Source organism: Musca domestica, unplaced genomic scaffold (genome assembly GCF_030504385.1).
Source record: "Musca domestica strain aabys unplaced genomic scaffold, Musca_domestica.polishedcontigs.V.1.1 16, whole genome shotgun sequence".
In the NCBI taxonomy this organism is placed as follows: Eukaryota; Metazoa; Arthropoda; class Insecta; order Diptera; family Muscidae; genus Musca; species Musca domestica.
Window position 1 is genome coordinate 14,382,061 of NW_026712219.1, and position 17,431 is coordinate 14,399,491.

Sequence of the window (17,431 nt, forward strand, 5' to 3'; positions counted from 1 at the left end):
AAAATCGTGATCCCAAGTAGATGGCCTGAGGTATTGGGGTATAAGTGTATATACTTGTTCCTTATATTGTAATTTTATAATGAGCTTGTCATCTGTATGGATAATTTCGTATGAGACACCCATATCAATCATTTCTTGTTTGATGCCTATTATTATTCCACCAATTGCTCTTCCAAACCTATGGACCCTTATAGCAGGCTCGAAAACTAATTGATATCCGATAAAATATGTCTTGGCTCTTTCCATTTTTCCACTTTCTAAATGTGTTTCCAATAATAAAAATACTTCATATTGTGTTATATATTGAAAAAACGTTGGGTATAGATATTTATTTTCTAGACCATTTATGTTATATGATAGTATGGATATGCTTCTTGTTTCGTTTACGGGAGTTATGTGCATCAGTTTTTTGGATGAAAATCGTTAATCAGAGTACCATAATTTAAATTGATTGACTTTATAACGTCTCCATACAACTTAACGAGTTCCTGTTCTCCATCAGCGTTGCCAGATACAAGTTTGTTATCTGCATTCCATCTGAACCAACTGTCTTTTATTTTAATCCTGTCTTCTCTCACCACGACTTTATGTTGTTTGCTAACTGAAAGTAGGTTTTTCTTAAGTGTAAGAAAAGCTTTCTTATGTTGTTGTTTATTAGGTATCATATCCCTCTCTATAGAAATATTTGACCCAGCTAATTTTCTGGTATTCTGAAAAACGTCTTGTATTGCCTTTTCATTATCAAGCTCTACAATTACTGCCATTTTGCCGTTACGGTCAAAAACTTTTTGCGCGTTCTTTATGTTGGCTAATGTGGCTAACTTTTCCTTAAACAACTTCACCACCTCTTCTCTTGGATTTTTGTTGCTTGGCAATCCTTTGATGAACAATTTATTTGGTTTAATCTGGTTCTGAAGCCAATTAATATCTCTTTTAAGTTGTGTGTTTTCATTCTTTACATTGCTTAGTTCTTCTTTTAATGCCTGATTTTCTGATTTAAGGCCATTTATGTCAGTACTAAAATTAACCATTTCAAGTCTTAAATCCTCTAAATCAGACTTTGTGGGTAGAGTTTTCAGCTTTTCATCTAAGTTCGTATTGATGGTTTCTTTTATTAATTTCACAAGATCATTGGGGTCCATGTTTGATGTTGTTTTACTGTTCTCTGGCGATTTGATTTCTACGTGTTTACGTTTAGGTGTTTGACAACTATCCTGCATGTTTCCGTACCCTGGAAGTTATCATAAATGGCAATGCTGTTGATCACAGATGTTATTTATCGATAACTCTAACTTTTATTATCGGAAAATTGCCACCACTAAACTTGGTTAGATAGAGTCAGCTGCTAAGTTTGTTTTGATTTCTCAGTGTTAGTTTACTCGTTGGTTTTATATTTGTGAATTTTGAGTGAAAATTCTTTCTTTTAAAATATTGTGAAAATAAATTAAATTTGCTGCTCACCAAAAGCTCTGCAGACGTTTATTTGTTGTGTTTGTGACTATGTGACTGCTATGGATTGTTATGATGTCCCACGCACTGGAATCATTTGTTTATTCTTGGAGAAATTTTGCTTCAATTGGAGACTCTATCTACGCACGTCTGTCCGCTGGTAATTAAACTCCCATAATCCCATAATAGTACGATGTAGGAAGTTTTGATTAGCAAAATTTGTTAAACTGAACAAATGGTGCATTTCGAGCATTAACAAAGCTTCATAGGAACTGTTGGAAGAAATCGTAAATATTAAGCTAGACTTTTCGAAATTCCCTTACAAATCATCATATTGGAATGATGACGTCAAAGACAAAAATGTTCTTCATAAAATTGCACTATAAGTCGTCAAAGAAAGGAAATCTCTTCATTCATTGTAAATAAGGAAAATATTTGCATCCATATCAAAAAAAAAAAATTTGCCTACAAAAATTTTAAATTCTTTTTAAATGTGGGTGTACTTTCCCACAGCAATAATGTGGTTTACAACGATGATTAATATTTTGTGGCATATAAATATATATTCTATAAGATATGTGGTCGCACTTATCGCAATAGAAAAATAATAATGATTTTATCTTTTTGATGCTAAATCTGATCTTAGTATTAAATTGTGCGAGCTAACAAACGGAGATTTATAATATTCTAATCACAAAAAAACAAAATAAATAAATAAATAATGAAAAATATTGTGTGGATATCAATTGTCATCAATTTATTCCTCCTAACGACTCAAATAATCGGTCTGGAAAATAAGGATATACCATGGTTTATATATCGCAAAAGTATCTACTACATCGATACCAAACCTAATGTAAGTCCAAGAAATTTGACAATTATTTCGGCGATGAACAGAAGTTATTTCTGGAGACAAAAAATATTTATTTCCAGTATACCGCCAAAGATGCCGACAGTATTTGCCAGGATAAAAGCATGATATTTCAAATATACACAATTGATATTGCCGATTTAATGGAATATGTCGATGGGATTTATGGTAAGTTGGCTTGATTTGTGTTTTTTTCTTTTGATTATGTTTTGCAGTGGGGAGTGAAATATATTAGCTAATATTAGTTGATTCGAACTTATAAATACCTATAGATCCGTGAAATTGATGAATACCATTGTAGGAGGACTTCAAAGGAGATTTTTTTCACAACTTTTAAAGAATAATATTTCAAGGACCAGTAGAGCATAAAAATTAGATTTAAAAAAAAAAAAAATCAAGGATCAACGTGTGTTTTTTATAGAATTATTTTTAAGGTTCAACGTGGATTTTTTAAAGAAAAATTTTTTCAATAACAGCATAAAAATTAGATTTAAAACAAAAAAATTCAAGGATCAACGTGTGTTTTTTTATAAATATTTTCAAGGATCAACGTGGACTTTTTAAAGAATTTTTTTAAGTATCAGCATAAAAATTTGATTTAAACCAAAAAAATTCAAGGATCAACGTGTGTTTTTTTAGAAATATTTTCTAGGATCAACGTGATTTTTTAAAGAAAAATGTTTTCAAGGATCAACGTTGATTTAAAAAAAAAAATTTTCAAGGATCAACATGGACTTTTAAACAAAAATTGTTTTCAAGGATCAACGTAGATTTTTTAAAGAACATTTTTTCAAGGATCAACGTGGACTTTTTAAAGAAAATTTTTTCAAGGATCAACGTGAATTTTTTAAAGAAATATTTTCCAAGGATCAACGTGAATTTTTTTAAGAAATGTTTTCCAAAGATCAACAACTATTTTTTAAGAAATGTTTTCCAAGGATCAATATCGATTTTTTTAAGAAATGTTTTCCAAGGATCAAAGTCGATTTTTTAAAAAAATTTTTCAAGGATCAACGTGAATTTTTTAAAGAAATATTTTTCAAGGATCAACGTGAATTTTTTAAAGAAATATTTTCCAAGGATCAACGTGAATTTTTTAAAAAAATGTTTTCCAAGGATCAACATCGAGTTTTTTAAGAAATGTTTTCCAAGGATCAAAGTCGATTTTTTTAAAGAAATGTTTTTCAAGGATCAACATCGATTTTTTAAGAAATGTTTTCCAAGGATCAAAGTCGATTTTTTTAAAGAAATGTTTTTCAAGGATCAACGTGGATTTTTTAAAGAAAATTTTTTCATGGATCAACGTGGACTTTTTAAACAAAAATTGTTTTCAAGGATCAACGTGGATTTTTAAAGAACATTTTTTCAAGGATCAACGTGAATTTTTTAAAGAAACGTTTTCCAAGATCAACACCAATTTTTTAAGAAATGTTTTCCAAGGATCAACGTGGATTTTTTAAGGAAAATTTTTTTAAGGATCAACGTGAATTTTTTAAAGAAACGTTTTCCAAGGATCAACACCCATTTTTTAAGAAATGTTTTCCAAGGATCAACGTGGATTTTTTAAAGAAAATTTTTCAAGGATCAACTTGAATTTTTTAAAGAAATGTTTTCCAAGGATCAACACCGTTTTTTTAAGAAATGTTTTCCAAGGATCAAAGTCGATTTTTTTAAAGAAATGTTTTTCAAGGATTAACGTGGATATTTTTTAAAGAAACGTTTTTCAAGGATCAACGTGTATTTTTTTAAAAAAAATCTTTTTCAAGGATCAGCGTGAATATTTCCAAAGAAATGTTTGTCAAGGATCAATATAGATTATTTTTTAAAAATGTTTTTCTAAGATCAAAGATGTTTTTTAAAGAAATGTTTTTCAAGGATAAATTTTGATTTTTTAAAGAAATGTTTTTTTCAAGGATAAACTTTGATTTTTTAAAGAAATGTTTTTTTCAATGACAAACATGAATTTTTAAAATAACGTTTTTCAAGGATCAACGTGGATTTTCTTTAAAAAAATGTTTTCCAAGGATCAACGAGGATTTTCTTTAAAAAAATGTTGTTCAAGGACCAAAGTGAATTTTTTAAGGAAATGTTTTCCAATGATCAACGTGGATTTTTAAAGAAATGTTTTTCAAGGATCGACTTGGATTTTTAAAGAGATTTTTTCAAGGATTAGCGTCGATTTTTTTAAGAAAGGGTTTTTCAAGGATCAAGGTTGAGTTATTTAAAGAAATTGATTTTTTGTAATGAAATGCTTTTGAAGGGTCAGTATGGACTTTTTTGAAGATATGGTTTACAAGGATCAACGCGGATTAAAAAAATATTTTTCAAGGATCAAGGTAGAATTTTAAAGAAATGTTTTTTTCAAGTATCGACGTTGATTTTTTAAAGAAATGTTTTTCAAGGATCGACGTGAATTAAAAAAGTCAAGGATCAACTTTGATATTTTTAAAAAAATGTTTTTCAAGGATCAGTTTTGATTTTTTTAAAGAAATATTTTTAAGGATCGACGTTGATTTTAAAAAAAAAAAAAAATATTTTTCAAGAATCAACATGGATTTTTAAAAGAAATGTTTTTCAAGTATCTTGAGGATTTTTTAAGGAAATATTTATCAAAGAGCAACTTGGATTTTCAATCGAGGTTGAAATTGGATTTTATAAAAAAGATTTTTTAATGATCAATGTTCAGCATTTTAAGGAAGATTCTTTCAAGCACAGAGTTTGAAAAAATCCTTGATTTTTAAGGACGTTTTTTATTAGAAGACTTTTTCATGAACTTTTTCTGGGAGTTTTGAAAAAAGTTTTTTTAAGGATCAAGAGAAAAACAAACGGGATTTTTCAAAGAACATTTTTCAAAGTTTATCCGAACAATAAACGTGAATTTTAGAAACCAAATTAAGATCAAAATAGAAAGAAATTTGCATTTTTAAAAAGATTTCTTCAGGGACCAGCCGAGCAATAGACGTGGATATTTTTTCAAGGTTTATCAGAGTCATAATTGTGAATTTTTGAAAGAATATTTTTTCAAGGTTTATCTGACGTTTTTGAAAGTTTACATCACCAAGTAACCTAAATAGAGGCGGCAAGTTCCCTTTCATTTTCTTCAAAGTCTTTTAGTTCTCCGGAGTCTTTTAGTTCTTCTTAGCCTTTTAGTACTTTTTCCTTTAATACTTAAATGATACGAGTACACCAGGAACGAACGCATGGGCAGGGCAAGTTATACCTTTGCATGGAAAACTTTATTTTGTGTTTATTGACATACCTCCCTAAAATGGATTGAAAATGCGTTGCCCCTTCGTCGTTGGTGTACACTATTTCTAAAATTTCGAAATTTTTAAAATGTCATCGCTAACTATTTTTTTTTTATTTTCTCTCTTCCCACACACACACACACATACACACTTTCTTCAAATTCGCAGGTCATGTGCCGTCATTTTGGACCTACCACAACTCATATTATGGCCTACGCATGGGAAGTGGAAATGAGAAATCCTGTTATCGGATTAATAAAATGAATAATGCCGTCATCAAAACCGACTGCGATGAGAAAATGGGTCTGTTGTGCAAGCGAGCCTATACCGGCGCCACTTTGTATTTTGTCAATGGAACACGTCATGACATCGATGAGTGTTCCGTTGCGAGATATTGCAATCCCCATTCGACGGCATATGATCACGTCATCAAGTTGTGTCTGGTGCACTATTTCAAATTCGATGTGGATAATCGGCGAAATAAAACGATGTGCTTGGATGAGGATTTCCTTTAAGAATAATAAAAATAGAATTTTTAATTTTAGAAGAAGTGGAATTTTAAATTCTTTATTGTGGAAAATATGGATGGAAATGTGAAGACTATTGCAAATAGTAGTTATGTTTTTTTTTTCTCACAAAAATATATATCTCAATGGGGCAAAATTTGGGAGGCAAGTTAGACGAATAAAAGTCGGACTAAAAGTAAAAGAAATTTGTATTTACGTCTGAAAATTGTACATCGCAAAGTAACCCTAGTTTTCCCGATGGCTTGCACGATGGTCAGTCTTGGTGCGTAGTCGGTGATAAGGCTTTTGGAAATTCGTACTAAAGGGATATGAAAGTACTAAAATGTACTAAAAATTTAATAATTTAAATTCGTCAAACGGATTGAGCTAGAATTCAAAAATTAGGAATGAGAGTCAGTAATGGAGTGCAGACAAGATGTACCAAAGGGTTTTTGGGAATTCAAACTTTAAGGTTACGAAAAGTTCTAAAATGCTATTAAACTTCCAAAATGGTATAATTTGTTATTATGTTAAGGGATAAAGCCAAAAACTTGAAATTTGGTATTAGAATAACGGTTGGAAAATAAGTTTGATGCATGAAGGTTGTTTTGGAAAAGTGTACTAAGTGTGCGAACTGTACTAAATGGTACTAAATTTGAAACAGAGGGAATTTTGATAATTTGTCTTGTGGTCACTGTTGGTGTTGGGTTTGTAATATAGAGGTGGTTTTGTAAATATATACTACAAGCGCACGAAAAGTACCAAATAGTACTATATTTGGTACCATTTGATATTGGGCGAACAGATAATGCTTGAAATATGTTTAGCCTTAACATATGGAGGTGGTTTCGGAAATGGGCACTATAATTGTACGAAAAGTACTTAATGTTTATACCCTACACCACAACGTGGTCAGGGTATTATGTCTTTGTGCATTTGTTTGTAAGAGGCAAAAGGAAACGAGATAGACCCATAGTTCCTTTTGATGATCTGCATAGAATCACATTCTGAGTCGATTTATACATGTCCGTCCGTCTGTCCATGTATTTTTGTAAACAAAGTACAGGTCGCATTTATTGCCCGATCCAGATCAAATTTTGCGCAGATCATTTGCTTGGTCCAAGGACGAACCCTATTGAAATTGGAGATAATCGGATAAAATTTAGATATAGCTCCCATATATATCTTCGCCCGATTTGCCTTTTATTGTGCACCAAACGTGTAACATCAGCCTGAATTGTATGGAATTTTGCATATGCACCCAAATTAGGCCTGAAAATAAGTATGCCAAATTTGATCGAAATCGGTTCAGATATAGCTATAGCTCCCATATATATTGTTCGTCCGATTTGTTATTTTTGTCCTCCGCAGCCGTAATATGCACTCTGTAACAACAATATTTGGGGAAATATATCAAATACAGCTCAGAAATACATTTGCTAAATTTGATCGAGATCGGTTCATCCAATATAGCTCCCATATATAACTTCGTCCGATTTATCTTTGATTGTGCACCAAGCGTCTAATATTTGCCCAAATTGGATGAATTTGGCACTTACGACCGAATTGAGTCTAGAAGCTAGTATGTCAAATTTGGTGAAGATCGGTTCACATATATACTGTTCATCCGATTTTTTATATTTGTTACCCACAGCTGTAATATGCACTCCGTAACAACGATATTCAGGGAAATATATCAAATACAGCTCAGAAATATCTTTGTCTAATTTTATCGAGATCGGTTTCGATTTGGATATAGCTCCCATATATATTTTTTATCCGATTTCAAATTAATTGTGCACCAAATGGGCAATACAAGTCCGAATTTAAAAGATACAAATGCTTCGGCTTATTTAGTCCTTTGAACTTTAAATTATAATTATAATCATAGCGTGTATGATTGCATTCTCCCATAAAAACTTTTAATTGTTATGCGCAGCTCTACTAAATTAGCAAATGGTGTAGGGTATCATAAAGTCGGCCCCGCCCGACCTTAAGACTTTCTTTACTGGTACAACATTTGGTATTTGGTGAATGAATAGGACTGGAATTCTCAAATTCGATATTGAGGTCTCTGTTGGTATCTGGTATTGAGATATGTAGGTAGTTCTAAAAATATATACTATAATTTTACGAAAAGTACTAAATAGTACTTGATTTGGTGTGGGGTGAAGGAATAGAGCTGAAATCCTGAAATTTGATATAGATATCACTGTTGATATCTGTTATTATTATATGGTGATGGTTTTGGAAATGTGTACCATAATTGTTCAAAATGTCCAGAATGGTACTATATTTGTTATTGGGTGAAGGGATATGATATGAATGTTTGAAATTTGATACCTAGATAACTGTAGGTTCAGATTGGGAGGTGAGTTTGGAAATAGCTACTATATTTAGACGAAAAGTGCTAAATCTGGTATTAGGTGAAGGGAGAGGGTTGGGATCCTCAAATCTGATATTGATGTCTCTGTTAGTATCTGGAATTGAGATATGAAGTTGGTTTTGGACATATGTACTAAAAGTACTATATAGTATCTCATTTCGTATGGGTGAAGGAATATAGCTGAGATCCCGAAATTTAATATTGAGGTCTCTGTGGTGGTTAAAAGTAGTTAAAAAGTACAAAATATTACTATATTTGGTACAATTTGATATTGGATGAACAGATAGTGTTTAAAATCTGAAATTTGGTATTAGCATCGCTGTTCATGTGTAGGCTGAACATATGAAGGTGGTTTCAGAAATGTTTGCAATAATTGTACAAAAAGTACTAAATGGTACCATATTTGGTATTCGGTGAAGGGATAGAGATAAAATTCTGAAATTTGATATTTAGATAACTTCTGGTATCTGAGGTTAAGATTTAGAGGTGTGTTAGGAGATATCTACTATAATTGTACGAAATTTACTAAATAGTACTAAATTTGGTATTAGGTGAAGCAATAGAGCCGAAATCTTGAAATCCTTCAATTTGATATAGATGTCACTCTTGGTGTCTGTGGTTAAGATATGAAGTGTACGAAAAGTACTATATAGTACTATATTTGGTACAATTTGGTATAGTGCTTGAAGTATGAAATTTGATATTAGGGTCGCTGTTCCTGTGTAGCCTGGACATATTAAAGTACTGAATGTAGCCTGATATATGAAAAGTACTGAACGGTACCATAGTAGGTACTAGGTGAAATGATAGAGATAATATTCTGAAATTTGATGTATAGATTACTGAGGGTATCTAAGGTAGGGATTTGTAGGTGGGTTTCGAAATGTGTTCTATAAAAAGTAGTAAATTGAAGTAAATTTTATATTGGATTAAAGGATATTGCTGGAATCCTCAAATTTGATATTGACGTCTATTTTGGTAACTGGAATTGAGATATGGAGGCGTTTTTATACCCTCAGCCATATGGCTACATAGGGTTTATATCATTTGATACAGAACATGTGGAGTCGATCTAACGATGTCCGTCCGTCTGTCTGTCTGGCTGGCTGGTGCGCACGATAACTCTCGAAGGGAGCATCCGATTAGGTCCAAACTTGGTACATCGTAATATTTTTTTCAAACTTAGATCGAGTTCGGAGATGGGCAATATCGGTCCACTTCTTCTGGTACCTCCCCCACAAAACGTCGAAATTTTCAAAAAATATATTTTTTGCACAGAAAGAGAAAGGATAATCCGATTTTGTTCCAACTTTGCAAATCCTAATATTTGCGTCAGTGCTAGGTCTGGTGCGAAAATGGACAATATTGGTCCACTCCTTCTGGTACCTCCCCCACAAAAGGTCGAAATTTTAAAAAATATATTTTTTGCACAGAAAGAGAAATGATAATCCGATTTTGCTCCAACTTTGCAAATCCTAATGTTTGTATCAGTGCTACGTCAGGTGTAAAAATGGATAATATCGGTCCACTCCATCAAGTACCTCCCCCACAGAGGGTAAACATTTTGAATAATTGTAAGTCTTATAAAATTTGATATAAGAACCCGATTGTCTTAAAATTTCACACATTACAATGTTTTTATAAACTCAAGATCTGATGTTAAGATGGAACATATTGGTCCACCCCTTCTGGTACCTCCCCCACCAAAGGTCAAAATTTTGAATATCCATTAAGCTCATAAAACGCGAAATTAACATCGCATTCCATTTAGACTTGGCACATCTGAATATTTCTATCAACACAGGATCTGTTTAAAAAAAACGGTTGAGATTGGACCATTCCTCCTGCTACCTCCCCCACAAAGGGTCAATGTTTTAAAAAACCAAATCGTTTATAAAATCCGATAAAAGCATCAAGTTCTCTTTATATTTCACACATCCCATTATTTTCACAAACAAAAGATCCGTTGTGAATATGGGATATATCGGTCCACTCCTTCTGGTAGTCCCCCACAAAGGCTCAAAATTTTGAATACCCATTAAGCTCATAAATAGCGAAATTGACATCCGATTCTATTCAAGACTTGGCACATCCCAAAATTTGCATTAACACAACACATACCAAACCTAGCACATCGCAATATTTATATCATATTTATTTAGGTCCGAAACGAAATCGCCAATATTGGCCAATTCCTTCGGGGACAACTGCATAAGGGGTTAAACCTTTGAATAATTATAACAGAAGTCAAAATATTTTTAAATAACACCGACAGATACTTTTTTACTTGTTTTGATATATGTTCTATAATTGTACGAAACGTACTAAATTTGGTACCGGGTGAAGGAATAGAGCTGAAATCACTAAATTTAATATATATGTCATAGATGTCATGTTCTGAAATTATGAAATTTGATATTGGTTGCTAAGGCAGAAAAATTGAATGTGGGTCCATTGTGCAATGGTTTTACTAACATCCTCCTCGGTAATCTTCAAAATGACAAACTTTGAAATCTTTTTGGTGTAAAAGGTAAATACAGGCTGAGATAAAAAAACTGCAACAAAGTCAAACGCCATAATTTTTAATTTTATTGAATGAAAGCAAAAAAATCGGAAATAGCATCAAATTTTAGAATAAGTTTACATTTGTTCGAATTTGTCACCTTTGGTGAGAATTATGGCCTTCAAACAGCAAATGAAACCGTCACACGCTGCCTGGTATTTTGACCCATTCCCGGCGAAACGCTTGCTTGAGGTGATCGACATTTTTTATGTCAACTTTACTTTCCAAAATACTCCAGACACAATAGTCCAACGGATTGGTATCCAAAGATTTTGGTGGCCATTGTGCGCTGGAAATGAAGCGAGGAAACTCATTTTGTAACGATCCTTGGGAGGAGCGTGCTGAGTGCGATGATGCTAAGTCCTGTTGGAATGTCCAAGATCTGCGGCCAAAATGTTTGCGTGCCCAAGGCTTTAATACACCCTCCAGAATATTTTCGCAATAATATTCGGCATTTATTTTGACGCCACAGTCGATTAATACGGAGCGGAGAGCGACCATCGGCTGTTGTGGCTGCTCACACCATCTTCATGGCCGGCGCTTGAGTTCTGGTGACCAACCGAAGGTGCACATTTTCAGCTGACCTCTTTGGCAAGTAACCAGTATAATTTTGTTTGTTTACAAACTGCAGGACTGAACGAATGTTTTCTCATCGGAGAAAACCAAATTCGGCAGTTCACCACTTTCGGCCAAGCGAAGCAACTCTTTAGCTCTGTTGGGTCTATTTTCTTTCTGTTGCGGTGTAAGTTCTAGCACTCCTTGGAATTTCAATGGCTTTACCCCGAGCTCATTTTTCATTATTTGCCGAATGAAATATTGCAATATGATCAGCTTACGAGCCATTTTTCGGCCACTGCGACGCGGGTTTCGATCAAGTCGCTTCTCCGCTATTCGAACCTGGTGTTGCTGTTTTCTTCCATCTTCTTATGTGGTACGAGACACATAAGATCTATTCACATTTAAATGCTGGAGTGCTCTAACCATAGCCACTTGTTGTTTTCCACCCAAATATAAAGAAATCCGACTATCACGATTGAATTACATCACAAATAACTTTTTTTCTGGAAAATTCTCACCAAAATGTTTTTGTACGCTTGTAAACAATATAATGAAGTGTCACTGGAATAATTTTAACAGCTGTCGGACGAGTGACTTAGAAATGACAGCAGTCTAAAGTTGTTTGCATTCTGAAAATATATTACGATGTGTATTACGACTTGGTTGCAAAATTTTGTCAAACTGAAGATATTGTGAATTTTGAGTACTAAAAAGGACGGAAGAACAAATCTAAAATTTAAAGCTGGACTTTTCGCTGACGAAGTAGCCGACACTATCGGCTAGCTTTATAGAATAATTCTTCCCGAAGTCATATCATGCATTCTATAGCAATGCTATTTGGTACGAAAGGTACAAATTCCTTCGTCAAATTTGGCGAAAATGGGAGCTGGATAGATGTCTTATGTGTTAGTTCCTTCTGCCATAAAGCCATATTACGCAATTAAAAAAAAGGTTAATAGTTGATATGATCTACTTCACACAAATTCCTAATATAAATATTTATTTGTTACGGGTAGATCTACTAAGTTTGGTGGGATATCATATAGTCGGCCAGCCCTGGTTTTCATTTGAAAACAACCCATCTTCAAAATATTTTATTTTTCTTTGAGTGCATAGCAATCATGATAAAATTTTAAATATCCACCAATTAAATGTTTAACCATCATATTAAAAAACAAAAATCTCAAAATACAACCGTTTTATGTTTTCTTTTTTTTAAAACATTAGATTAACTGCCAACCAAAAAAAAAATCGCTCTCAACAAATCAAAGATAAGACTAATTGTCCAATACAACGGCACTCTTATAACTCGATATAATGGCCGAACGAACACCTTTTTATATTTTTTCTTACCTTTCGCCACTCAAAAGGCCACTTCAATTTTGTAAAAATAAAAAAAAAAAAAACAAATGAAAACGGCAGTACAAGGTTGTAAAATTTAAGGTCTCCTGAGATTATCAATGGATCACCAACTGCCACCTCCGACACCACCATCATCATCATCACCCCTAACCATTGCCATTGATTGAAAGCAGTTATCGATTTATAGTCCATTAGTAAAATCATTCGTTTAGGCATCAACTAGTTTCATGCTTTATTTCTTAATTAAACCCCCCAAAAAATGTTGTGGAGTGGAATTTTTGAAATTATGAAAATTACAAAATTTATTTAATTGTTTTTTTTTTTTTTTTTTTTTTTTTTTTGAGCCCATATTTTGCAATATTGTGAATTTGTTGGCTAAAATGTTTTATTATACCCTACAACACTATGTGTTGGGGGTATTATAAGTTTGATTGGGTCAAAAATTATGTAACACCACGAAATATTGGTTTCCAACATAGGAAAGTATATATATGGATCTTCCTAGCTCGCCGAGCTGAGTCGATCTAGCTATGTATGTCCGTCCGTCCGTCTGTCCATGTTAATTTGTAATCACTCTACAGGTCGCAATTTTGGCCCGATCTTCACGAAATTTAAAATAGGTGGGGCTAGGGTCAGAATAGAACCCTATTTCTTTTGGAGATGATCGCATAATATTTAGGGGTTGAAATGGACCAAAAACTGAAAAAATTCCTGATTTTGCAGTTGCTCTATAGGTCGCAATTATAGACCGAAATTAGCATGGGGCTACAGCTTAGGGCTGTGCAGAAGCCTTCCAATTTTAATGGTCATCGGGTAATATTTAGTGGTGAAATAGACCATAAACATTTGTGTTAAATAAAATTCAAATTTTCCATTAAACCGCGAATATTTTAAATCCCGGCGAAATCAAAAATAGACGAACAGGTCAATTCTGACCGTTACGTAGATGCCGATAGTAAATATATCGGTTATATATAGCGAAATATATACAATGTGTATAAACAATGGAAGGGGATATTAGTTAGAATGCTTATATTTCAAGAATGGCTGGACCGATTTTGACAAATTTTGTCAATTCAGAATGCCATCTTGACATAAAAAGTATAAAATCGAAAAAAATCGCAGAAAAATATGCCAATAACGATGTTAATTTAGATTTTGCAGTATTTTGTGACTTTTTTTTATATTTTCATATTTTTTATCGCATGCGATTTTTTCAATTTGACTTATAATATTTTGTAAAATTTTTTCACCTTACAACACGGGTTGGGGTTATTATATACAGATTGCAATTATCGTCCGATCTCACGAAAATTTTCACAAGGGTAGGGTTGGGCTCAGAAGGGCTAGGCCTATTGTTTTTAAAGATGTCCGCAAGATGTCCGGTTGAAATGGAGCAACAACTAAAAATTTCCCTGATTTTGCAGCCGTTATAAAGGTCACAAATAGAAACCAGAGGACACGAAACCTCGCATAATGTTAGAGTTAGGACAGCGGGTACAATGGACCACTAATTTTGTGTGAAAAAATACCAGTATTACTTACAGGCGATATCCGAAATACACAAAAGGCGAATTTCTGGCAATCGACACGCCTGTGAAGAGAGTTAAGGACAGGGGAGAATTCTAGCATTTTGGATGACCATTGGATTATATTTATCTGTAAAATGGACTACAACAACTAACAGCCCGACGGAGTGCATAAATATTGGGCAAATGTCCCTAGTCAATATCCTAATTTTAAAAGCGAAATCTTCCAATATGGATTTGGACATAAGGGGGCTTCTAACATATTGTAGTGTTGTAGGGTAAAACATAGTCGGCCCCGTACGACTACAGCCTTTGCTTACTTGTTATTATTGAAAATTATGGGACTGCTAATATGGGGAGGAAATGACATATGAAATCATAAATGAAAAATCCTAAACATTTGGGGATTTTGCAGGTATAGATACCCTCAGTCACTGTTCGTTTATTTGAACACATTTTAACTTGTATTATGATTACGTAAACTGTTGACCTTTTTAGTGAGGGGAGGGTTCCAAAAGAGTAGGAGTAGGCCAATGTTGTTCGTATCTGAAATAAACGTGCCAGATTTGGAATATACCGACTAATTTATTTATCTTTACATGTGATATATAATTGTTTTTGGAAAATGTGAAAATCTGCGTGAGGTAGCGCATATAATGCTGTAAAAAATATTTCGAATAATTGTTAAACAAAATATAAACTTTTTGTGGGAGAGCTGCCAGAAAGGGGTCAGCCCATGAATTACATTTTACCAAATTTTAAAAAAATCGTCGATTTTTTTTTGAAAAATTATGAGAGATATAAGTATTGGAAATTGTGATCCTCTGTGGTGAAGGTAAAATATAAACCTTTTGTGTGAGAGCTACCAGAAGGGTTCAGCCGATGAATTCTATTTTACCAAATTTTAAAAAAAATCGCAGAAGCAAGGTTTTTTTTGAAGATTATGAGAGATATAAGTATTGGAAATTGCGACTCTTTGTGGGGGAGGTACCAGAAGGCGTGGGCCGCTATCTATCATCTTCACCCAGATCTTGTGTTAATACAAATTTTGGAAAGTGTGAAACCTGAAAGAAATCGGCTGCTTCATTTATTGAATTTATGAGCGTTTTTGTTTCTCAAAATTTTGTTGTTGTTGGATAGGACAACAAGGAGTGGATCGACATATCCCACCTAACCAACATATCATGTGGTAGTAGCAATTTAGAATGTATCGAATTCGATTCATTTCGAATTTTATGAGTTTCATGTTTACCCGTTTTGGGGGAGGAACCAGAAGGAATGAGCCGATATATCCAATCTTCACACCAAATCTTGTGTAAGTAGAAATATTGGGATGTGTTAAATTTAAAGAGATCAAACAGGGAGAGATGAAAAAACTGCAACCAAGTTCAGACTGCTGTCATTCTTAGGCCACTCGTCCGACAGCTGTTAAAATTATTCCAGTGACAGCCATTAAAATGTTTACAAGCGTACAAAAGCATTTTGGTGAGAATTCTCCAGAAAAAAAGTTATTCGTTATGGAATTCAAGCGTGATAGTGTTATATCATATATTTGACTGGAAAACCACAAATTGCTATCGTTAGAGCACTCCAGCATTTAAATGCGAATAAATCTTTTGTGTCTCGTACCATCGCCCGTTACCGTGATACAGGTAGCTTAGCCCGACGTCAAGGAAGTGGACGGAAGAAAACAGCGCCATCAGCAGAAATGGTTCGAAAAGTAAAGAAGCGACTTGATCAAAACCGCGCGTCGCAGTGGCCGGAAAATGGCTCGTGAGCTGAACATATCGCAAAAGAGCTAAAGAGTTGTTTCGCTTGGTCGAAAGTGGTGAACTGCCGACTGCCGAATTTGGTTTTCTTCGATGAGAAAACATTCATTGTCCAGCAGTTTGTAAACAAACAGTTGAAACAGTTGAAAATGTGCACCTTCGGTTGGCCACCAGAACTCAAGCGCCGGCCATGGTGGTGGTGTGGGCTGCCATAACAGCCGATGGTCATTCTCCGTGGCATCAGATTAAATGCCGAATTTTATAGCGAAAATATTCTGGAGGGTGTATTAAAGCCTTGGGCACGCAAACATTTTCCAACACGACTCAGCATCATCGCACTCAGCACGCGCAACCAAGAATGAGGTTCCTCGCTTCATTTCCAGCTCACTGGAGTATTTTGGAAAACATGGTTGGCACTAAAAATATAGTGTCGGTCACTTCAAGCAAAATACGGCAGAGCAACATTCGGACAGCGTGTGACGGTTTCATTGGCCGTTTGAAGACCATAATTCGTGCCAATGTTAACCAATTCGAACAAATGGCATTTGATTTTGGCATTTGACTTTGTTGCCATTTTTGATCTCTCCCTGTAGATGATGTAGTCTAAATTTGGAGATACTGTAGGGCTTCTTGCTCTTGGAGATGATCTCAAAATATTTATGGGTTCAAATGAACTAAAAACAGAAAAAAAATTCTGATCACAAAATTGAGACCAATCGACATGGAATTTTGCATGTGAAAAGAGGTAAGGACAGGGAAGAAGTCTAGCATTTTGCATGACCATTGGATTATAATTAGTTGTAAAACGGACAACAACAACTAACAGCACGACGGAGTGCGTAAATATTGGGCAAATGTCTCTGATCAAAATCCTTAGGGTAATGGCAGGGAAGTACTCTATGACATAATTTCAAAAGCGAAATCTTCCAAAATGGATTTGGACATAAGGTGGCTTTTTATACCCTACACCACATAATGGTAAGGGTATTGTGTCTTTGTGGATTTGTTTGTAACATGGAGAAGGAAACGAAATAGACCCATAGTTCCTTTTGGTGATCAGCATAGAATCATATTTGGAGTCGATTTATGCATTTTCGTCCGTCTGTTTGTCCATGTATTTTTGTAAACAAAATGCAGGTCGCATTTATTATTCGATTGAGATGAAATTTTCTAAATAACATTTGTTTGGC

The 17,431-nt window shown here is 33.9% G+C and overlaps 1 protein-coding gene across 1 annotated transcript; it reads left to right on the forward strand.

The window, feature by feature from the left end:
* The first annotated feature begins 1,521 nt into the window (after positions 1–1,521).
* LOC101892947 (uncharacterized) lies at positions 1,522–6,118 on the forward strand. Its single transcript, XM_020039987.2, has 4 exons — positions 1,522–1,609; positions 2,096–2,305; positions 2,383–2,488; positions 5,737–6,118. Exons 2-4 carry the CDS (start codon positions 2,171–2,173, stop codon positions 6,081–6,083), a joined length of 588 nt encoding a protein of 195 aa, XP_019895546.1. The 5' UTR covers positions 1,522–1,609; positions 2,096–2,170; the 3' UTR covers positions 6,084–6,118.
* The last annotated feature ends 11,313 nt before the right edge of the window (positions 6,119–17,431 follow it).